General features: G+C 48.7%; 1 protein-coding gene across 1 annotated transcript in view; it reads left to right on the forward strand.

Moving 5' to 3' along the window:
- The first annotated feature begins 1,044 nt into the window (after positions 1 to 1,044).
- The window catches only part of HACL2 (2-hydroxyacyl-CoA lyase 2), a 60,713-nt gene continuing 37,910 nt past the window's right edge, over positions 1,045 to 23,847 (forward strand). The window contains exons 1-6 of the mRNA XM_077346144.1: positions 1,045 to 1,217; positions 11,819 to 11,977; positions 14,344 to 14,545; positions 14,619 to 14,746; positions 18,033 to 18,171; positions 23,118 to 23,229. Coding sequence (XP_077202259.1) covers positions 11,843 to 11,977; positions 14,344 to 14,545; positions 14,619 to 14,746; positions 18,033 to 18,171; positions 23,118 to 23,229 — 716 coding nt within the window. The 5' untranslated portion in view covers positions 1,045 to 1,217; positions 11,819 to 11,842. The remainder of the gene's footprint in view (positions 1,218 to 11,818; positions 11,978 to 14,343; positions 14,546 to 14,618; positions 14,747 to 18,032; positions 18,172 to 23,117; positions 23,230 to 23,847) is intronic.

Here is a 23,847-nt window from a genome sequence, read left to right on the forward strand (position 1 = left end):
CGGTCAAATCCTCTCAGTCTGACTTGGAAGCCAGTTTATGGAACAGATCAGAGGTGACCAAAGTCCTTTCTTACTATATGATTTCCTTCCTTGTACCTCACAGACATTGACAGGATCCTGTGTGTTGTGAAGGCCTGGCAGATCCATAAGAAAATGAATTTAGAGTCCAGTCAGGCACCTTTAAGAACAACAAAGTTTTAGTCAAGGTGTGGGCTTGTGCAGTCCCACTTCCTCAAGATACAGTGTATACCTCATACCTTGACTAAAACTTTGTTGGTCTTAAAGGTACCGCTGGACTCTAAATTCATTCTCTTTTGCAATTCCACAAATGGGCACCCCCCCCCCACACACACACATTGGCCACATCCAGTGGTGTGCTGGAGCTGGTCATACTGGCTCGTGAGGACCTAGTGTCAAACATTCAGAAATTTTTGCAAGCCACTTGAAAACTCCAGAGGAACTTTGCAATGTCTCCCTCCTTCCTTCACCCTCTCACCTTCTCAGGGTGGAATCAAAAGGTGTGAAGTAAATGCAAGGTGCTGGAAGCAGAGCTGTGGAAGGAGGCAGTTGTTTCTTTTTGGGTGCATGGAGAGCGTAAAGAAGAACCAAGTCAATTAGTCATCCTTCACCTGAATCCTTGCACTGTCAGCTGTTTTAGAAACCTTCCTTAGGACTCAGAACTTGTTTCCAGGGCGAGTATGAGTCCAGGGGCACTTTGAAGACAGGCCAAGGCTCCAATGCAGGCATATATATAAATCAATAAAATAACTTCTTTACAGAGAGTGATTAAAAGGTGGGTTTCCCTGCTAAAGGGGGTAGAAATAAGCAGCTTCAGAAAGGGATGAGCTCAGCAGAGGCGTGCAGGCCCACGAGCGCTTCTCCGCAGCACTGGCCCGGCCCAGCCTTCGTGCAGGGGCTCCAGGTCGGGCCGGGCCGGGCTCCTCTCCCCGGGGCTCCGGGGGGGGGGGGGCTGACTCTTGCAGGCCGGAAATGGCGCCAGCGAGCGGGTGGGCGGGCGGGCGGGCGGGAGGGAGGGAGGCGCCCGCCAGAAGAGCCCGGGCGGCCGCCCTCTTGGAGGAGGGGCCGGGCGTGCGGCGGCGTTTTCTCTGGGCCGCTTTCAGCGGGCGGCGCGCACACTCGCAGCCGGGGAAGGCAGGCAGGTCCTCCCGGTCTCCTCCTCCTCCCCCCCTCCGTGAAGAGGGCGCTCACCTGGCCAGGTAAGGCTTGGAGGGGGCGGGGACAGCCCTGGGGGAGCCCCGAGGGGGGGTAGCGTCGTCGTCGTCCTCCTGTTCCCCTCGTGATGTTGGTTGCCAACTTTGTATTGGGGCATCCCTGGAGATTTGGGGTGTCTGGGGGCAAGCAGGGTTAGAGGTGGGAGGGGTGGGGTGCCAGCCTCCCTGTGGGACCTGGAGATCCCCCAGCATAACAGCTCGGCTCCAGACAACAAATATCCCTTCCCCTAGAGAAGAGGGATGCTTTGAAGGGCGGACTCTGCAGCATTATCACACTGAGGTTCAGGGATGCTAGCCTCATCTCCGGACCACAGAGATCACTTCTCCGAGAGGAAACGGAGAGTAGGCTTCATGGCATGGTACCCCATCGAGGTCCCTGCCCACTCCAGGCCGCACCCAGAAATCTCCAGGTGTTTCCCACCTGGGTAGAAACCTCCCCACTCCATCCCTTTCCAGGGGCTAGTGAGGGTGGTCAGTGGGGCTTAGTCCCAAGCCCCACTGACATCTATTGAAGGAGCCGTTTTCTTTAGGGGAATGGATCCCTGTAGGCTAAAGGGGGGGGGGGTGGAGATACTTCCAGGCCCTGCCTTGAGGCTGGCAACATTGAGCTCAGTTGTCTTGCATCTCTGGAGACACGTTGGCTGCTGCCTGGCCTGTGAACCTTTCTGCTGGTGGTGTAAAGGTGGCCCTGGGGCCGTGCTGCTCCCTGCCAACTGGGCAACATCCCAGGAGCCTTGCTGGGGCTAAGGGTGTGTTCCTGGGGCTGGTGGGAGGAACCTCGTGCTCAGGCCAAGAGTGTCGGGTTGTTTTTTTCCTGGATGCCTCAAAGCAAAAGTAAACTTTTGTCACTGGAACTTAAAGATGCTGCCATGAACTGGGTGCAACTGTTTAACAGGGTAAAAATGCAGCTGCAGAGTGAATGGAAAGTGTGGGTGAATGTATAGAAACTATGGGATATATAGAGCAGTGGTCCCCAACCTTTTTTCGGCTGGGGACTGCCAGGGCAACTGCCCCGCCCGCGCATCACGCATGCGCGGCCATGCCGCGCATCGCGCATGCACCATGCGTGGCCAAAATCACGCATGTGCAAAAGTGCCGTGCATGCGCAATTTCGGCCGCGCATGGCGCATGTGCGCGGTGCGGCCCTGATTCCCTCTCCCCCCCTCAAGCAGTAAGAAGCTTCCCGGGCCGCAAGCTTGCGGCCTGGGAAGTTTTTTACTGCGGGGGAGCAGGGAGCGGGGAGAGGGAACTGCGGCCCGGCGCCATGGCCTTTGCGGCCCGGTACTGGGCCGCGGACCGCAGGTTGGGGACCACTGCTCTAAGGCCAAACTTGCCTGTTATCCCGGTTATCTTTTGGCTTCCTACTTTAGCATTCCAATAGCCCATGATGATAAGCACATCATTTTTGGCGTTGCTTCTAGAAGGTGTTGTAGGGCTTCATAGAACGGGTCAGCTTCATCCTCTTCAGCAGCAGTGGTTGGGGCATAGACCTGGATTACTGTGATGTTGAATGGTTTGCCTTGGATTCGAACTGAGATCATTCTGTCATTTTGGGGATTGTATCCCAAGACTGCTTTTCCTACTCTCTTATTGATTACTAGGGGCAAAGCCCGTTGTCTCCAAGAATACAACGGGCGCTAGAGCTTAGCAGTGGGAAGAGGAAGGGGAGGAGTTGTCACCCAGTCTGTAAGGGCATGGGGTTGTCATGTGTGTTGTGTGGGAGATTGTGGTGGCATGGTGGCAAATGAGGCCATGGGTGTGGAGATATGGGTGTCAAGAACCTGTGGTGTGGAATGTTCATTGATTGTGGGAGAGGACTGACCTTTGGGAATTGTGGCATAGTGGTTACAGATGAGCTTTCCAGAGCCATGTCCTCAGATATGTGAAGGGAAAATCAGACTGGAGACTGTTCTTAGGGGAAGATTACATGGCAACCAATTCCCCCCAGTTCTGCGTCATTTCCCTTCTTGTGTGAATTAGGCCACATTCAGCGAAATGCCCCTCTGCCCTAATACATATAGGGTAGTCACAGTACACAGGTGTCCACCCTGTTCCTTCTGTCTCCCATATGTTCACTGTTGGTAAAATGTTATGTGGCCACATGCTTCTTTCATGGTTGCTCCTTAGAAGAACGGATTTTTGTACCCTATTGCTTACTACCCAAAGGAGTCTCAAAGCGGTTTACAAACACCTTTTCCATTTGTCTCTCCACAATAGTCAACCTGTGAGGTATGTAGGGTTGTGAGAGATCTGAGAGAACTGGGAATGGGCCGCAGTAACCCAGCAGGCCTCAGGTGTCTCAAAGCATTTTCCAATCGTCTTCCCCTTCTCTCCCCATAGCAGACTTCCCATGAGGGAGGTGGGGTAGCGAGCCTCACAGGGAAGGTGGCAACCCTAAGAGGAAGACTGTCTGTGCACACCTTAGTAAGGTTTTTAATACTGTTTTTTTATTTGCCAGGCCAAGGTTATTTGCCAGTTACTATTTCAGTTACTATGTGTCTCCAGACATTTACTTGTTCTCTATTTAGTTTCAGGCTGTAAATATTTATTTAGATCTTCCTGCACTTTCCAGACTCACAGGACTGATGCTGGTCTGCCTGTCTGCGCCCCAGAATACAAACAGTTGCTGATAAGGGCTGGCCATAACCCATAGGCCAGGAGGGACACTCCTGCACCACTCCCTACCAACTGCAGGCAAAAATGGCTCATTTGAAGGCTGGACTCTGAGGCATTGTACGATTTTGAAGTCCCACCTTCAAACCTCCAGGAATATTTCCAACCCAGGGGTAGCCAACCTACAGGTGTGGCCTGGAGAGCTCCTGGAATTACAGCTCACCAGCAGAGTATAAAGATCAGCTCCCCAGGCAGAAAGGGCTACTTTGGACAGGGTTGTGGTAGAGAAGAAACATTTAAGGCTTCCCACACAGGTTGTTGTTGAATTGAAAGACTTGAGGCCTACTGCACAGGGTTGTTGTGCAGATGAAACAGGAGACAATAGAGCCAGTTTCCTCTGCAGAATAACACTGTGCAGTGGCTTCAAATCTGCAGAGAGTTGCAAAGAAGAAAGACACATGGCTTGGCTGTGTCTAACCCCCAGCCAGAGCAGTATTTTAAGTGAGAAGGGGCTTTTCTGTGGCCTCCCTGTCAGGCAACTGTTTGGCAGAAGGGGAAAGTCCCCCCCCTCAAAAGGGAGGCCCTCAGGCTCCCCTGCGTTGCTCTTGGAAAGGCCTCCCTCCCCTCAGTCAGGGCCTGCCAGTGGCTCCTTTGCAGCAGGCCTGAAGGGAGGGGGGAGGGGGAGCACTCTGCAGCCTCCGGCCAGCTCTGTCAGGGTTCTGAGGCAATTTACAGTTGGACATGACAGTTGGGACAGCCTTGGGGCGAAAAGGGCTGGCGCAGCCTGTCCAAGCCTCTGTTCTCACCCCCCTTGGCAGCCCTACTGACCTCCTCTCCCTTTGGTGGTCAGGAGCAGACTGGCAGCCAGACTGGGCTGGGTGAATGGAATTTTGGTCTGTCCTGGTGAGGGGCCAATAGGAAGGCACTTTGCGCGCCTCCCCATTGGCTGCTTGGCCCTGGATGGACACTCGGAGTTTTTATCCTGGACAGGGCCCGCCCTAACTCCTCCCCAGGTGGCCTTACTCTTTTATTTAATAGGACCCTGTCCTATTTAAAGATGAAGGCTACTCCATTTCTTCTGCGCGATTTTTGTCCACAGTAGTATGCCTGATGGTCATCTAAATTAAATTCACCCATTCCTGTCCATTTTAGTTTACTGATTCCTAAAATGTCGATGTTCAGTCTTGTCATTTCTTGTTTGACCACGTTCCAGGTTCCTATGGAATAAAAGTCTTTACAGCATCGGACTGTCTTTTCGCCACCAGTTACTTCCACAACTGAGTGTCCTTTCGGCTTTGGTCCAGTCGCTTCATTCATTCTGGCGCTACTCGTACTAGCCGTATGCTCATCCCCAGTAGCATATTGGACACCTTCCAATCTGAGGGGCTCATCTTCAGGCGTCATATCGTTTTGCCTTTTGGAAATGTCCATAGAGTTTTCATGGCAAAGATACTGGAGTGGTTTGCCATTTCCTTCTCCAGGGGATCACCTTTTGTCAGAGCTCTCAGCTATGACCTGTTCGTCTTGGGTGGCCCTGCACGGCATAGCTCATAGCTTCACTGAGCTACACAAGCCCCTTTGCCACGGCAAGGCAGCGATCCTTGAAGGGGGTCTGTCCTCATAAGGACCACCAAAGTGGCTAACAAATTAGAGGCATGCATAATAAAACCACAAAAACCTTCAAACCAACAAAAGCAGTTCATTAAAATTTAAAACCAGAGCTTAAAATACACATACCAAAACATAAAAACAAGAATTATAAGGGGGTCTGTCCTCATAAGCAGTGGTCCCCAACCTTTTTGCGGCTGGGGACCGGCAGGGCAACTGCCCGCCTGCGCATGCTGCATGCGCGACCGAAATCGCGAGTGTGCGGCACTTTCGCCAATTTGGTCGCACATGGCACATGTGCGCATGCGCGGCCTGGCTGCGCATGCGTGATGCGCGGGCACGGCCCTGATTCCCTCTCCCCCCCCTCCTGCAGTAAGAAGCTTCCCGGGCCGCAAGCTTGCGGCCTGGGAAGTTTTTTACTGCGCGGGGGGGGGGGGGGAGAGGGAGCCGCAGCCCAGAGCCATGGCCTTCGCGGCCTGGCACCGGGCCGCGGCCCGCGGGTTGGGGACCACTGCTCATAAGGATCACCAAAGTGGCTAACAAATTAGAGGCATGCATAATAAAACCACAAAAACCTTCAAACCAACAAAAGCAGTTCATTAAAATTTAAAACCAGAACTTAAAATACACATACCAAAACATAAAAACAAGAATTATAAGATTGGGCAGGCATAAGGGGTCACTGAGGGAATGTCAAAGGAAACAGAAAAGGCTTCACCCACTTGCAGAAGATGGTGACAGAAGGGGATAGATCTGTCTCCCTGTGATGCCTGTTCCAAGGTTGCTACTTGCCAAATCTCAGAAAGCGTGTGAATGCTGGGGGCGTGGAAGATTACCTCAGTGGCTGCATAGGTCCCTATGGAGTCTTCAGGTATGTTAATCCCAAACCATATGGGGTTTTAAAAGTCAACACCAGCACCTTGAAATTTGGGAGCCAGCGTAGATCACTGAAGTGACCTGAACCCTATGACCCTCTCCAGTCAACATCTTGGCTGCAACGTTCTGTACCAGCTGAACTTTCTTAACACTTTTCTAAGACAGCCCCATACTGCAAAAATCTAATCTTGATTTAATCAGGGCAGTTCTACCCAGTGAAGGCAGCAGCTGGCGAACCAGTTGAAGCTGGTAAAAGCCCCTTCCAGCCACAGCTGCCACTTGCTTAATTGGTATTGGGCTGGGGACCAAGAGCACCCCAGAATGGAGACCTGTTCCTTCAAAAGGAGTGTAACCCCATCTAGAATAGGTGACTCCTAAAACACCAAACCAGATCTTGTTAAGTTTCCATTTATTAGTCCACATGCACTCCAAAACGATCTCTTGGCACCAGTCCAGGCTTTCTACACCATCTCTGAAATCACCCAGTCTGTAAGGGCATGGGGTTGAATGTGTGTGTTGTGTGGGAGGTTGTGGTGGCATGGTGGCAAATGAGGCCATGGGTGTGGAGATATGGGTGTCAAGAACCTGTGGTGTGGAATGTTCGTTGATTGTGGGAGAGGACTGACCTTTGGGAATTGTGGCATAGTGGTTACAGATGAGCTTTCCAGAGCCTTGTCTTCAGATATGTGAAGGGCAAATCAGACTGGGGACTCTTCTTAGGGGGGGATTTCATGGCAACCAATCCCCCCCAGTTCTGTGTCATTTCCCTTCTTGTGTGAATTAGAATCATAGAATAGTAGAATCATAGAGTTGGAAGGGGCCATATAGGCCAGTGGTCCCCAACCTTTTTTAGGCTGGGGACCGGCAGAGCAACTGCCCCGCCCGTGCATCGCACCTGCGCGGCCATGCCCGCTCCCGCGCACATACGCCATGCACGGCCGAAATCGTGCATTCGTGGCACTTTCGTGCATGCGCGGAAGTGCCGTGCATGCACGATGCACGGGCGCGGCCCTGATTCCCTCTCCCCTCCCGCAGTAAGAAGCTTCCCGGGCCGCAAGCTTGCGGCCTGGGAATCATAGAATCATAGAATCATAGAATCATAGAGCTGGAAGGGGCCATACAGGCCATCTAGTCCAACCCCCTGCTCAACGCAGGATTAGCCCTAAGCGTCCTAAAGCATCCAAGAAAAGTGTGTATCCAACCTTTGCTTGAAGACTGCCAGTGAGGGGGAGCTCACCACCTCCTTAGGCAGCCGATTCCACTGCTGAACTACTCTGACTGTGAAAAACTTTTTCCTGATATCTAGCCTATATCGTTGTACTTGAAGTTTAAACCCATTACTGCGTGTCCTCTCCTCTGCAGCCAGCAGAAACAGCATCCTGCCCTCCTCCAAGTGACAACCTTTCAAATACTTAAAGAGGGCTATCATGTCCCCTCTCAACCTCCTTTTCTCCAGGCTGAACATTCCCAAGTCCCTCAACCTATCTTCATAGGGCTTGGTCCCTTGGCCCCAGATCATCTTCATCGTTCTCCTCTGTACCCTTTCAATTTTATCGATGTCCTTCCTGAAGTGAGGCCTCCAGAACTGCACACAGTACTCCAGGTGTGGTCTGACCAACGCCGTATACAATGGGACTATGACATCTTGTGATTTTGATGTGATCCCCTTGTTGATACAGCCCAAAATGGCATTTGCCTTTTTTACCGCTGCATCACACTGCCTGCTCATGTTTAGTTTACAATCCACAAGTACCCCAAGGTCTCGTTCACACACAGTGCTACCTAGAAGCGTATCCCCCATCCAGTAGGCATGCTTTTCATTTTTCTGACCCAGATGCAGAACTTTACACTTATCTTTATTAAATTGCATCTTGTTCTCATTTGCCCATTTTTCCATTGTGTTCAGATCTCGTTGAACTCTGTCTCTATCTTCCAGAGTATTTGCCAGTCGTCCCAATTTGGTGTCATCTGCAAACTTGATGAGTAGTCCCTCCACCCCCTCATCTAGATCATTAATAAATATGTTAAAAAGTACCGGGCCGAGCACCGAACCCTGAGGTACCCCGCTACTCACCTCTCTCCAGTCTGATGAAACACCATTGACAACAACTCTTTGAGTGCGGTTCTCTAACCAATTCCCTATCCACCTAACGATCTGAAAATCCAGATTGCAGTCCTTGAACTTATCCATCAGAACATCATGGGGAACCTTGTCAAAAGCTTTACTAAAATCCAAGTAAATGACATCAACCAAATTTCCCCGATCCAGCAAACCTGTTACTTGGTCAAAAAAGGAAACTAGGTTGGTCTGGCAGAACCTGTTGGAGACAAATCCATGCTGACTTCCTTGGATCACCAAATTGTCCTCCAGATGTTTGCAGATCGCTCCCTTTAATATCTGCTCCATTATCTTCCCAACAACAGAGGTCAGACTCACTGGTCTGTAGTTTCCCGGGTCATCCTTCCTCCCTTTTTTGAAGATCGGAATAACGTTTGCTCTTTTCCAGTCCTCCGGGACATCTCCAGTCCTTAAAGAGGTTCCGAAGATGATGGACAAGGGCTGTGCAAGTTCTCTGGAAAGTTCTTTGAGTACTCTCGGGTGCATTTCATCCGGACCAGGGGATTTGAACTCATCCAGTGCAGCTAAATGCATCTCGACAACCTCTCTATCCATGTTAACCTGCCACCCAGACACTATCCTTTGGCTACAGCCATCTCTAGATGTGCCTAAACATTTTGACCTGTGGGAAAAAACAGATGTAAAATAGGCACTAAGCCTTTCTGCTTTCTCTGCATCTTTCGTTAGAGTTTGTCCATCCGCACCCAACAGTGGGCCTATTGTCTCCTTTACTTTACATTTGCTCCTCACGTAACTGAAAAATCTTTTCTTGTTACAATGGGCTTCCCTGGCCAATCTTAGCTCACTCTCAGCTTTGGCCTTTCTGATGATTGATCTACAGTGCCTAGTAACCTGTAGGTACTCTTCTTTAGAGCTCTGTCCTTCCCTCCATTTCCTGAACATTTTCCTTTTCTTTCTTAGTTCCTCTTGAAGTTCTCTGTTCATCCAAATAGGCTTCTTAGAGCTCCTGCGGTGTTTTCGTATCTCTGGAATAGTCATTGATTGAGCATGCAATAGCTCTTGTTTGAGTAGCGCCCACCCTTCACATGCTCCCTTCCCTTCCAGCATTCTTGTCCATGGTATGACACTCACCATGTCTCTGAGTTTATTAAAGTTTGCCCTACAAAAAATCCAACATCCGTGTCTGGCTACAAGCTTCCTTGGCTCCCCATCTCAAAAGGAATTCTATGAGGACATGGTCACTTCCCCCTAGGGTCCCCACCTCCTTCACCTCATCCACCAACTCTTGCCTGTTGGTCAGTATTATGTCCAGTATGGCTGAACCTCTTGTGGGTTCATCTACCATTTGATAAATGAAATTGTCAGCCAGGCAGGTCAGAAACTTCTTGAAGTGAGGCCTCCAGAACTGCACGCAGTATTCCAGGTGTGGTCTGACCAGTGCCGTATACAATGGTACTATGACATCTTGTGATTTTGATGTGATGTCCCTGTTGATAGAGCCCAAAATGGCATTTGCCTTTTTTACCGCTGCATCACTCTGCCTGCTCATGTTTAGTTTACAATTCACAAGTACCCCAAGGTCTCGTACACACACAGTGCTACCTAGAAGCGTATCCCCCATCCAGTAGGCATGCTTTTCATTTTTCTGACCCAGATGCAGAACTTTACACTTATCTTTATTAAATTGCATCTTGTTCTCATTTGCCCATTTTTCCATTGTGTTCAGATCTCATTGAACTCTGTCTCTATCTTCTGGAGTATCTACCAGTCCTCCAAATTTGGTATCATATGCAAACTTGATGAGTAGTCCCTCCACCCCCTCATCTAGATCATTAATAAATATGTTAAAAACTACCGGGCCAAGCACCAAGCCCTGAGGTACCCCGCTACTCACCTCTCTCCAGTCTGATGAAACACCATTGACAACAACTCTTTGAGTGCCGTTCTCTAACCAATTCCCTATCCACCTAACTATCTGAAAATCTAGATTGCAGTCCTTCAATTTATCCATCAGAACATCATGGGGGACCTTATCAAAAGCTTTACTAAAATCCAAGTAAACGACATCAACCGAATTTCCCCGATCCAGCAAACCTGTTACTTGATCAAAAAAGGAAACCAGGTTGGTCTGGCAGGACCTATTGGAGACAAATCCATGCTGACTTCCTTGGATCACCAAATTGTCCTCCAGATGTTTGCAGATAGCTCCCTTTAATATCTGCTCTATTATCTTCCCCACAACAGAGGTCAGACTCACTGGTCTGTAGTTTCCCGGGTCATCCTTCCTCCCTTTTTCGAAAGTCCATGAAGTTTCTTTCCTTTCGTTTACTGGACTGAGAGGGTAGGTTTTAACCATAATTTCCTCATTCCCCATCTTTTCTCCTATAGCTCTCAGTGTGTTTCCTTTTTTTACAATGTTATGATGTGACTAGGGGCCAAGCCCATTGCATTCAGAAATACAGCGAGCGCTAGGTTGGGGAGCGTGTGTGGAAGAACTTTGTGGACGGCCTCTCCCTCCCCCCAGGACCTGGAAAGGCTGGAGGCCCCCAGGAAGGGAACCCACCAGCAGGGGCAGCTCTCACACGGCAGGGGTCTGCAGCCTCAGAGGGAAGTGGAAGGAGGAGGGGGTGATCAGGGGTGGGGTATCGGAAGTGATTGGCTGGCTGCTGGACAGACAGGCAAGCCGGTTGGGGGAGGAGGCACTCAGGGGCGGGACAGCCACCCTGAGTGGCTGTTAAGTGCTGAAGCCATGAGACACGCTCCTCCTCCCAGGCCTTACCAGAAATATGTGGAACAGATAACATCACTGCATATGCAAAAAAGGAAGTTCTGCTTAACATGCCGCATAATTATTGAATGACAGTGTTTTGATCTCCAGCCGTTTCCTTAGTTGGTGACTGAGGAGTGGGAGATCTGTGAAGTGATGGCTGTCATTCTGTTCCCTTGGCAGCATCCAACCTTAAGGGGGGGGAATTATGTTATAACATTGCTGTCACTGACAAAAACATGACAACCTGGCTGTGCACCCTCTTTTCAAAGACAGGGCAGAACATATGGATAGGATCTGAATTCAAGAAAAAACTCCCTGAAAAAAGTGCCATTCTGCACATACTGCAAAGTTGGAGCATCATCTGGGGATTGATGTCCTTGGGAAACAGAGCCATTCTTTCAGTGAACTTTATATGTATTTGAAAGGACTAATTTCTTGGGCACATCTGCTCCGGGGACCCACAGAGTCAGTGACGGATGGGAATAGCAGACCATTTATGTGGAACCATCATTCTTTTGTACGCTTCAGGGAAGAAAAATAACCTTGGAAGTTGCGATTCTGACTGGGGAAAGTACCGCTAGTGCAATGGCACACGGGTGAGCAAGTGGCACTTACCCATTTGTCTTCTTTTTGGGACAGGACTGAGTCTTCAGCTGCCACTGAATGGATCCTGTGATTTCTGCTGCGACTCTGGCCCTGGAAGGCCCCTCCCCTTGGCTCTTAGCCCTACTGGGGACTCTACTAGCGGCTCTTGTGGCAGCTTACAAACTGGGATTAATCTACCAGCTTTGGCATGAGGTAAATCTAAAAGAGTCTCCACCTTCAGAGCCTGAATGCCCTTGCACACAAAGGGGCACCTGGTTTTAGCCCTGTGGCTCTGGAGCAGGGCCACATTTATTTATTCAGTTGCCCTTGGCTAGGGGTGTGATCGTGGGAATCAGTAGCATTGATGTTTATTAATTAACTAGGGGCCAAGTTCATTGCATTCAGGAACACAACAGGTGCTAGATTGGGGGGTGGGGTGCAAGAACTCTGTGGACGGCCTCCCCCTCCCCCCAGGACCTGGAAAGGCTGCAGGCAGCTGTTGTGGAACTCACCGGCAGGGGCTGTTAGAGATGGGCTGGCCTGTCTCTTCTCTTGGGGTAATCTCCCAGCACTCACCAGATGCAGGATATTCCTTTACGTAGCAGAGTCTGCAGTTTCTTTCAAAGTGGATGTTGAAGATACATGTATTTATAATTAAAGCTGAAGCTGAGTTTAGTAATTATTTACATGTAGATTTCTTCAGGTGGACTTTACAACAAAAAACATATCACCACAGGAGAGAGGCAGAAAAGAAGAAGAACAGTTAAACTGTTCACACACACACAGAGGGGGTGGGCTGAGCTTTCAGACCCCCTCCCTCCTAGAATCATACTCAAATTAGGCTCCAGAGATTTCCCTACAGGGGCAGCTCTCACACAGCAGGGATCTGCAGCCTCCAAGCCTCAGAGGGAAGTGGAAGGAGGAGGGGGTGGTCAGGGGTGGGGTATCGGAAGTGATTGGCTGGCTGCTGGGCAGACAGGCAAACCATGAGACACGCTCCTCCTCTAAGGCCTTACCAGAAATATTAAGTGAAACAGATTTATATTATTGCTTGAGATTCAAGGTGGCCCAATACAATCATTCAGAGATGAAAGGATTGTAGATGGATGGAACCAACAAGAAATCTGAAAAAAAGAAACAGGGCTGAAGCAAAGCAGAAGTATTAACATGGCACGTTAAATGATGCAAAAATGATATAGTAGGATCCTACCTAGTAATTTTATTTTATTTTTATTACATGTATATGTATTAATTTATTTTTACATTTATTACATTTTTGCATTTGTTACATTTCTGCATTATATAGTGGGATCCTACCTAGAGTATGGAATTAAAATGTTGAATTGCTCTGGGTCGTTCAGGAATGACAAGCTTGAACCGATCGTGGAAAAGCAAAGCCTGATTACCAAATATAGATTAGTCCACTCTGTCATATTTCCAATAGCCAATATGGCTGTGAAAGTTGGATGATGAAAAAATTGGACCAGAGGAGAATTGATTTGTTTGAACTCGGAAGTGGGAGAAGGCTTCTGCAGATTCCTTGGACAACAAATGTAACAAACAAGCAAACACACCAGAAGGCAGACTCAGGATACAGGATGATCTTGACAGGCTAGAAAACTGGGCTAAATTGAATAAAATGAGTTTCAATAGTGGTAAATGTAAAATTCTGCATTTAGGGGGAAAAAATCATACGCATCACTATAGGATGGGCTAGACTTGTCTTTGCAGTAGTACATATGAAAAAAATATGGGGGTTATAGTAGACCAGACACTGAACCTGCGTCAGCAGTGTGACACGGTAGCTAAAAAGACAAATGGGATTTTGGCCTGAATGAAAAGAAGTATAGTGTCCAGATCACACAAGGTGATATTACCACTTTACTCCGCTCTGGTTAGACCTCACTTGGAGTACTATGTTCAGTTTTGGGCAACACCACAACTGAAGAAAGATGTAGAGAAACTGGAGCGTGCCCAGAGGAGGGCAACGAAGATGGGGAGGGGTTTGGAGACCAAGTCATATAAGGAAAGGTTGAGGGAGCTTGTTCTGCTTAGCTGGGAGAGAAGACCACTAAGAGGTGATATATTCAAGTGGGTAGCCGTGTTGGTCTGAAGCAGCACAACAAAACAAAATCAGAGTCCAGTGGCTTCTGTCTGAAGAGGAGTGCTTGCACTCGAAAGCTCACATCTTGAATAAATCTTTGTTGGTCTTAAAGGTGCCACTGGACTCTGATTTTGTTTTGTTAAGAGGTGATATGATAACCAACTTCAGATACTTGAGGGGCTGTCATATATAAGATGGAAGAGAGTTGTTTTCAGCTGCCCCACAGGGTTGGACCAGAACCAATGGGTTAAATTAATTCATTTGTTCTTTTAAATTCTATAAATAAGTCAGTAGTACAGTTTTAGATGTGAGCTTATGAATGATATCTTTTGTGTTAAAGCATCAAAAGTATTTGCCCCTCCTGCTCCATTTCCTTTGAAGGGTCATCCCTGCCCCATCTATATTTCTATTCCGGCCCTTCTGTTGTGTCCTTCCTGAGAAGCAGTTGCCAAGCCACCTGCTGTGTTTCTTTCAGGTGAACACCCAGAGCCCTCAGCATGGTGGGGAGAGTGTGGCAGAAGTGCTGAAAGCTCACGGGGTGCGCCACATCTTCACTCTGGTGGGGGGACACATCTCTCCCATCCTGGTGGCCAGCGAGAAGTTGGGCATTCGGGTGGTGGACACCAGGCACGAGGCGACAGCTGTGTTCGCAGCGGATGCAATGGCTCGGCTCTCAGGTACCCGTCCGTGCCCGTCATTGACGCAGAATAGCAGCCAGGAGCACAGCATGACCCCTCTTTCCTGGCACAGGGACAGTGGGAGTTGCGGCAGTGACAGCAGGACCGGGCGTGACGAACACCGTGACAGCAATGAAGAATGCCCAGATGGCAGAGTCTCCCGTGCTTTTGATCGGAGGGGCAGCTGCCACCCTGCAGAAGGTAGGCTCCTTCAGCTGCTAGCTGCAAATTCTGAGCTGGGAGGAGCAAGTAGAGCTTCCTGTTGCTGCCGGCTGGTCTGACCCGTGCTTTGTAACCTCGCATTTGGATTACCGCAATATGCTCTACGTTTATTTATTTTCAGACTTACCCTGCCAAAGTGCCCAGGGCAATTTATGACAAAGATTAAGATACAAAGTCATTAAAAGTTTAGTTTTAAAGCTAACTAGTCAGATTGCAAAACCCTATGGCCTCTTAGATAAATCTTAAGATAAGATGGATTTCTGTCGGAGGTGGGGGGGGGGGGTACCTAAGATGTTGCCTGTGAGTTGACTATCCAGCAGGAATGCCAGTAACTTCTCGATGTTAGTTCTGGTTCTAGCCATAGGCCTGGAGGGTCAGCTCTGTCTTGCAGGCCCTGCGGAACTGGTTAAGGTCCCGCAGGGCCCTGATATCATCTGGCAGAGCATTCTGCCAGGGCCGTGAGCAAATTCCAGTCGCTGGACCTTGGTGCACTTTGGGGGAGTGTACTGGGAGAGACATTGGGATGCCCTTGAATACAACTCAAACCAGCTATATCAATTTGTTTTTGTGTTCAATTCAAGATGTGAGTCAAGATGTGGGCCCTTTTGGAAAATAGCAGGGTAAGTCTGAAAATAAATAAATGCCCCACATGATGTGAGGCCCACATGTTTGAACTGCTTCCTTGCACTTATCTGGTCCTCAGGTCTTCAGTCAAAGCCTGGGCCTTTTCCGCTAGAGTTGTGCACTCCGTCTCGCTTGGTGGACATCTTTTAAGGTGGGGAGGGGCAGGCATCTTTTAAAGTGGGGTGTCAACCCTCTGTCAAGTTCGCAATAAGATGATCTGTTTTAAACAAGACATCTCTTTATCGAAGAAAATGGCAAACAACAGCAAGGATTTTCCTTGCTAGAACTAAAGAGCAAAACTACAAGCAGACTTTTATGTTACCCCTACAACTCCCTCCCCTCAGTTTGACTCTTGGCACACTCATTAATGTGTGTCAGGCTCTCAATCTTTCCAGGCCAGTTTTCCCAGGCTAAAACACATACATACTTCTAAACAATGTAGGTGTTTTAAGAACATAGATCAGTACAGCAAAGTCAAAACGATAAAACACCTGCAAACAGTGTAACAAGGGAGAGAGCTGTGGGAAACTGCCTCAACATTAGAACACAGGTTAGAATACCATTAGAACAAAAGAAACAACCAAGGCAGCTGCCTCAGCACAGGCTGGATAGGACCCTCCAAGGTGTTCCTTGGAGCTGCATTTTGTACCATCTGCAATTTCTGGATTCAGGACAAGGGTAGGCCTGCATAGAGCGAGTTACAGAAATCCATTCTGGAGGTGACCAATGTATGGATCACTGTGGCCAGGTGTTCAAAGAACAGGTAGGGTGCTAGTAGCCGTGCCTGGTGAAGATGGAAGAATGCCTGGCCAGCCACCCTCTTGACCTATGCCTCCATGGTTAGTGAGGCATCAATGGTCACTCCCAGATTTCTGGCCTGGGGTGCGGTCATAAGTTACGTCCCTGCCAGGATGGGTAAACACTTCCTGACCTGCCCCCCTACTTCCCAACCACAGGACCTCTGTCTTGGAGAGGTTGAATTTCAGATGACTCCACTCAAGCCATTCAGCCACTGCTTCCAAGCATCTGGCAAATGGTTCTGTTGGGGGGGGGGAATCTGGGTGGCCGTCCATGAGGAGATAGAGCAGGGTGTCATCGGCATATTGATGACCGCCCAGCCCAAAGCTCTGCATCAGCTGGGCCAGAAGGCACATAAAGATGTTGAAAAGCGTGGGGGAGAGAACCTCCCTTGCTACCCACATATCCCGGGACAAGCAGAACAAGCCAGCTGTGTGGTTATGCAGAAAGGAACATAACCAACTAAGGGCTGTGCCCTGTATCCCCATCCCAGTAAGGCGGTGGGCCGGCAGTTCATGGTTGACCAAATCAAAAGTGGCCATGGTTGACCAAATCAAAAGTAGCAGAACAAGCATGGCTGACCCGCCCTAATCCAGCTGGTGACGGGTGACTAGCACTGTCTCCACCCCATGGCCAGGACGGAAACCAGACTGATAGGGGTCAAGAGCTGAGGTTTCATCCCAAAATACCAGGAGTTGGTCTGCCGTGGCCCTTTCAACTACCTTAACCCAGGAACGCCAGATGCGAAACTGGGCGGTATCTGGCCGGACCCTGTGGGTCCAATGATGGTTTCTTAAGGAGTGGGTGAACCACTGCCCCCTTCAGCAGCTCAGGGAACTCCCCAGTAGGCAGGGAGAGGTTGATAATATCCCTGAGCTGGCCTCCTATCCGCTTGAGGAGCCAAGACAAACAGGGACCCGAGCCCAGCAGCTGGTCCACTCTGGGTAAAGAGAGCCATCTGAAGCCGTCAAACGTCGCTCCCAAAGGCGGCCAACAGGCCTCCAGTCCATTTACTCTACCAACCATGGCAGGAAGGTTGTAGCAGAGCGACAAGTCTTTATCTGCAAAATAGCTCTTTAATGCCTCACAGCCAAGATCCAATTGACTAACATTTTGGCGCCCCTCCTCCAGGGTGGTGAGAGACCGAAGTACCCTAAACAATTGAGCCGGGCGAGAGCTGGCAGATGCAGTTTCCATGGCAAAAAATGTTTGTTTTGCCACTTTCACTGCCATCTCGTATGCCCTCATAAGCGTGCGATAACATGTTACTGCCTCATTGTGAGTTTTCCGCCACACTTGTGCTAGTCGTCTCCCTTCCCTCTTCTTCTCCTGGAGCACTCCAGTATACCAGGGGGCCCCTTTGAGTCGAGGGCGGAGAAGATGCCTAGGGGAAATTTTGTCTATAGCAGCCGCCCTGTGGGACTGCCAGTCCCCGCCAGGGCTGTCAGTGAGATGCCAGGAGGTATCGGGTCCTGCAGAGTGTTCCAGAAATCAAGTGGATCCTTAAGTCTCTGCGGGTGGGCAAAAATACTCCCTACACCCTATTACACAGCAGGATCATGCAGACAAAGAACCCCTGCACAGCCAGATCATAAAAACAGCAAGCAGATTTGAAAGATTTGAAATTCTGTTTTTTTGTGCTCGTTGAAAACAGTGTAACAGTCATTGTAAGTCACTTTGAACCATGAAGAAAGGTGGGATGTAACTGTTTAATGAGCAGTCAGACTCTGTGTGGTCTTTCTCTTCCTCTGATCGGTGACCATCGCCTGTATGTCTGAGGGCCAGTCTGACGGTAGGTGTTGGTGATGAGGCATAAATGACATTTATTTTCTTCTCCTTCCAGGGGCAAGGCGCTCTCCAGGATATCGACCAGCTGTCTCTCTTTAAGCCACTCTGCAAATTCTGTGCAACGGTGAAGACTGTGCGGGAGATTGTCCCTGTGCTGCGGAAGGCCATTGCCATCGCTCAGTGTGACACGCCAGGTACACTGCTGGCTTGTTCTGCTTGTGCTGGGATACATGGGTAGCAAGGGAGGAGCTTCTGGTGGTCATGGAAGGTTGCTGGTGCAGCCCACAAGATGGCCACCCATGTCCTTCTCCCCTGCCAACTTCCTCTCTGAGTTGGAAGCTTTGGGGCACTGTTGTACAACTCCCCCCCCCCCCAAGGAATAATGCCCTGCACTGAGGGGCTTTGTGCCTGTGCAGAGCTTTGGGTTGGAAAACTTGTTCAGCTAACTTTTAATTATGAAAATTCTCCCAATTTTCAGCTCTGCAGGCTGCACGGAGGAATTGATAGAATCATAGACCCATAGAGTTGGAAGGGGCCATACAGGGCATCTAGTCCAACCCCCTGCCCAGTGCAGGATCAGCCTCAAGCATCCAGGATAAGGATCTGTCCAGCTGTTGCTTAAAGACCACCAGTGAGGGGGAGCTCCCCACCTCCTTAGGCAGCCCATTCCACTGCTGAACTACTCTGACTGAATTTCCCCCCCTGATATTTAGCCAGTATCATTCTGCATGTAATTTAAACCCATTACTGCGGGTCCTCTGCTGCCAATAGAACCACTCCCTGGCCTTCTCTAAGTGACCACCTTTCAGATACTTAGAGCAATCTTGTCCCCTCTCCACCTCCTCTTCTCCAGGCTGAACATTCCCAAGTCCTTCAGCCTTTCCTCCTAGGGCTTGGTCCCCAGGCCCCGGATCATTCTTGTCTCTCTCTTCTGCACCTTCTTAATTTTGTCGACGTCCTTCTTGAAGTGAGGCCTCCAGAACTGCATGCAGTACTCCAGGTGGGGGTCTGACCAATGCAGTATACAGCAGGACTATGACATCTTGCAATTTTGATGTGATGCCTCTGTTGATACAGCCCAAGACTGCATTTGCCTTCTTTATCGCAGAATCACACTGCCCGATCATATTTAACTTGCAAAAGTACCCCAAGATCTCATCCTTCTCAGTTCTTCTGCCTACTGTAGCTGCAGCACTTGGGGGCCCTGATTTCAGGGGCTCCTCTGCAGGGTAGTTTTTCTTATGCACATAGCTATTTCCACCCCACCCCCCTTTCTTCATCAAGGGTTTCCCTACCTTTTTCGTGCCTTTATATTCCTGTCTTCTTCGGTGCCCAGCACCCAAACTGTCACCAGCTAGCAGTCATCTGAGTTTACTTGAAGATCAAGGCATGGACTTTTTCAGAGGACAGCCATGTCGGTTTGCAGCAGAACAGCTGGATTTGAGACCCACAAGATTTTTCTGGTATGAGGTCCCTTATTCAGGTGTCTGAAGAGAGCTTTGATTCTGGAGAACTCATACTCCGAAAGTCTTGTTGATCTCAAAGGTCCAGTTAGAGGCCTCAAATATTATTATTATATATAGTTTTATCTGGTCCACAGAATTGACCAAGGTCCATACTGTCCTGAGTATCTTATTTTATATCATGTCATTTTATGCAAAGGAACTATTCTTGTATTTATTGTATTTTATGCATGCTGGCTTTATTTGAAGCCTGATCAGTGATAATGGCAGTAGCACTGAAACACGTCTGGCCACTGGAGGCACATTAGGATGCAGGTATGCATCGATTCTGTTGAGTCTATGCCTTGGGTTTTTAACTTGAATAAATGTTAGTACTATGTTTTAAAATAGTGTTCTACCCTATAGAGTCTTAAATTAATTTCCCTTATTTTCACCTTTTTAGGTTCTTGACTTCTGTTTGGGTCAGGATATTTTCTCCTTTTTGTTTTGATCTCAAGGGTTCTCTTGACCTTCCTTCCAGCTCTTCCAACGCAGAGATTTGCATCCTCTGCCCAAAATGTACCAAACAGGCAGGCACAACCAGCCTTTCTGGCTCCAGGCTACACTTTGGGGCCGCTGCCCATCTGTCCGCTGAAGTGATAGCAGATCAGTTGCCAGTGAAAAGACAGGCACCCATCTGCCAACTGACCCTGGCATCGTTGATCCCAGGGCTCCTCACTCCTAAGCCACCGAGGCCCCAGGTTGGCTACTATTGGGGATGAGGAATAGACCCACAAAGGGCAACATCAGCAAGGAGGCAGACAGTGGGGGGCGGGGGGGGGGCTGGGAGGATAGATGCTTCTCCACCATCTGCTCCAGTGCTTGTGCCAAGAAAACCTTTGATGAATCACCACACCAAGTAAGTATGTACTTGTGGGCGACCTCAGCTAGAAGGTGTTAGGAGACCTACTGTGTTAGGAGACTGTCCTGAGTCACCATTTCTGCCCTTAACCTAATAAATAAATGCGTTCTGAGAATATCTTTGACTGACAGGATTCAGTCCCCAAGCAAATCTATCCCTTGGGCCCTGCTTGTGCCTGGGCTCTTCACCACCAGCTCTTGTGCTGGTGTCCTTATCTCTGTCCTGCGGAAAGAGAAGAGATGCCGTGCCTCTTTCCCAAAGGGGCCTGGGGGTTTTACTCTGAGCTTTACTGTCTGAAAGAAAGAACAGGGTCTGCATCCCATTCTCAAGCCTCAGAGGCAGTCAATAAATACATCGCAAAACAAGATGTTTTGCTCCTGCATCCAGCTAGACAATCTGGACTAAATAGTTCTAAAAGACTGTTTGTTTGCAACATTTAGCAGTAGAAGTCTCAGGGATCCATCTGATCAATGCTGTCAGTCAACCTTTAAATTTCACAATGCAAATGAGAGAGCTGTGAGTTCAGATGCTTGAACTAAGACCAGCAGACTAGGCAGGAGATCATGGCAGGAGACTTTCAAGGAGTATCTTTTTATTGAAAAAAACAGTTCTCTTTTAGTTAGAAAATAGAAGCATGTGAAAACAAAAAATTGCCAGAGCACCAAATATTTCTTATTTAATTTATAGACTGTGCCCTCCATGCAGAGCAGGCTGCTATAGCTGAAATCATAAATTAATTTATAAAAGGATTAAAATCATAAAATTGTTGTTGTTAAGTGCGAAGTCGTGTCTGATCCATCGCGACCCCACAGACAATGATCCTCCAGGCCTTCCTGTCCTCTACCACTCCCCGGAGTCCATTTAAATTTGCACCGACTGCTTCAGTGACTCCATCCAGCCACCTCATTCTCTGTCGTCCCCTTCTTCTGAGACTTCCATATTTAGCACAACAGTGCATTTTTATAGAAAACTAGAATTTAAGCCTGCTGTAAGCTGAACACAGCGGGTGCTAGCGGAGGACACAGGATTAGCCTGGCCGCGTCCGCAAGGCGGCGAGGCTGTTCCCGGGGCTGGGCCAAGGCCGCCGCCCACCCACCCACCCACCCATCCACCTGGCAGCGACCTGGGGCCTCGGGGCGGGAAAGAAGCAGGGACGCCACATCCCTGCTCCTTTCCCAAGGGTGAGGGGAAGCCGGCCGGCGGACTTACCGTCAGGGAAGGCTTCTTCCTCCGAGCGGTGACTCCCCGGCCGGGCCCGGCAAGGCCAGGCCAAATGGCCAATGGGAAGCTGTGCTTTGCACAGCTCCCCATTGGCTGCTTGGCCCTGGATGGACACTCTTAGGCCCTCCGAGTTTTTATCCTGGACAGGGCCCACCCTTTCTCCTCCTACATTGCCCTTACTCAATTATTACTACAATTGTGACTTGCATTGTTAGATTTTCTCTTTACATCCATTCTTTCTTACCACTTAATAACAATTCTTTAAGTTCTGATATTAACTTGATTCAAAATACTCTGCCTTTTCTCATACATCATATATCAAAATAAATATCTAAGTGTCAGTTTTGACAGCATTAAATTTCCCATATCTAACATTTAAAAAAAATTAGATATATTAGTCCCAAATATTATATATCACATTAATGGGAAATCCTATCAACCTTATTATAGTTACATATTACAAACATGGTATGTCTTACATTGCCAAGAATGTGAAACATGTCTAATAAAATAATAGATATTAAATGTTATAATATTATACTGTTGTTACATTCTTAACTTTGCTATAAACAAAATATGATTTTCATATAGATATCATTTCCAGGAAGAAAGAACTAACACTAACAATACTTTTTCTTTTCTATTAACACTGTTAAATAAGATGCAATTTGTATTTAACATCAGATACCTAAAGTTGAGATATTAGGTATCTTCCGCCTAAATCGAAAACCACTGAATTGTTTAGTCTTTGAATCCTTATGAACTTATTTAAAAAAAATAAAACATCTAGGGGTACCCTTCCCATCAAAGCAGCCAGTCAGCAGCCTAGCTGGGCGAAAGCCTCACCTGGCCTTGCTCATTTTCTACAGACACTTGGTGGGTGCCAGAAAAGGTGTTGGTCTGGATGCATGGGGATTCAGAAAGGGGATTCAGCCTTTTTCTTTTCCTGTTTTCCTGTCTTGAAGTGGTCCCCAGAGGTGGGAGCCCACGTGTACGCTCAGAAACATGTGATTTTCCCCAAATAGCAGTCCCCCCTGAACTGTTTGATTTTGAGAAAATGGCACAGGAGGACTGCAGAAGTCCCTGTTCAACATGAGCTGAGCTCTTGATTTTAGTCTAGGGATTCCCAACCAGGGGTCCACAGCATTTCCCCTCCTGCCTTAATGGACTCAGCCACAAGCTAGGGAACCAGCTGTTTCCACTGCTCCCTTCTCCCCCTCCTATGGTTTTATTGTGGTTTCTGCACCTGGGAGAGAGTGGAGCCTGCATGCTTACTCCTGCCTGGAACTGCCTCCTGGGTCTCCCCCACCTCCTTGAGCTTGCCTGTTAGCGCGGGTGGTGATGTTACTGGGGCACAGCAGGGAAACAATGCCAGCTGACATCACTTCTGGGTTTCCTCAAATCCTGAAAAATTATTTCAAGGGCTCCTCCACAGTCAAAAGCTTGAAAAAGGCTGTCCTGATCCGAGCACTACGTGATTGCCCTATGCCAGGCACAGGGGGGTGGGGGGACACCAGGCCCGATGGGTGAAGAGGCCCTGGCTGCTGTTTTTCAGGTCCTGTTTTCGTGGAGTTCCCTTTGGACACCTTGTATCCCTATCATCTGGTCAAGAGGGAGATTTTGAAAGGAGGGGCTCCCAAAGGCCTGGTGGGGAAACTTGTGAACTGGTGAGTTTATGGAGGACCCAGCCATCAGTGGTCTTATTTACTTTCATTTGTAGTCCGTCTTTCTTGCTGGGACTCAAGGCAGATTACAGGCATGGCAGAACCGTTCAGTCAAATCAGTAAGCTGACTGCCAAATGCTAACATTTGAAGGACAGCCATATTTGAGTCGCACAGCAAGGATTCCTGGTAAAAGCCACTTGATGCCATGATGTTCAGACTGAACATAAATAAGCCACGTTATTTGTACTAGAGGTTACCTCGTAAGCTGCTCCATTGCTTCATTTCTCTACAAGAATGCTCTCCTGAACAATTCTGTCTTCTTCATTTTGCAGAATGATTACGGTGTGTGTGTGTGTGAGCTGAGCTGAGTGCTATCAATATACTGATGTTGCTCAGCTCTTAACCAGCATGTTGTTGAGGTTAAAGAGTGGCTGACTCTAATCTGGAGAACTAAGTTTGGTTCCACACTCCTCCACCTGCAGCCAGCTAGGTGTCCACAGTTCCTCATAGGGCTGTTCTCACAAACTAGTTCTGTCCAAGCTCTGTCAGCCCCACTTACTTCACAGGGGGTCTGTTGTGGGGAGAGGAAGGGAAAGGTGTTAGGAAGCCACTTTGGTACT

Source organism: Paroedura picta, chromosome 7 (genome assembly GCF_049243985.1).
Source record: "Paroedura picta isolate Pp20150507F chromosome 7, Ppicta_v3.0, whole genome shotgun sequence".
Taxonomy (NCBI): Eukaryota; Metazoa; Chordata; class Lepidosauria; order Squamata; family Gekkonidae; genus Paroedura; species Paroedura picta.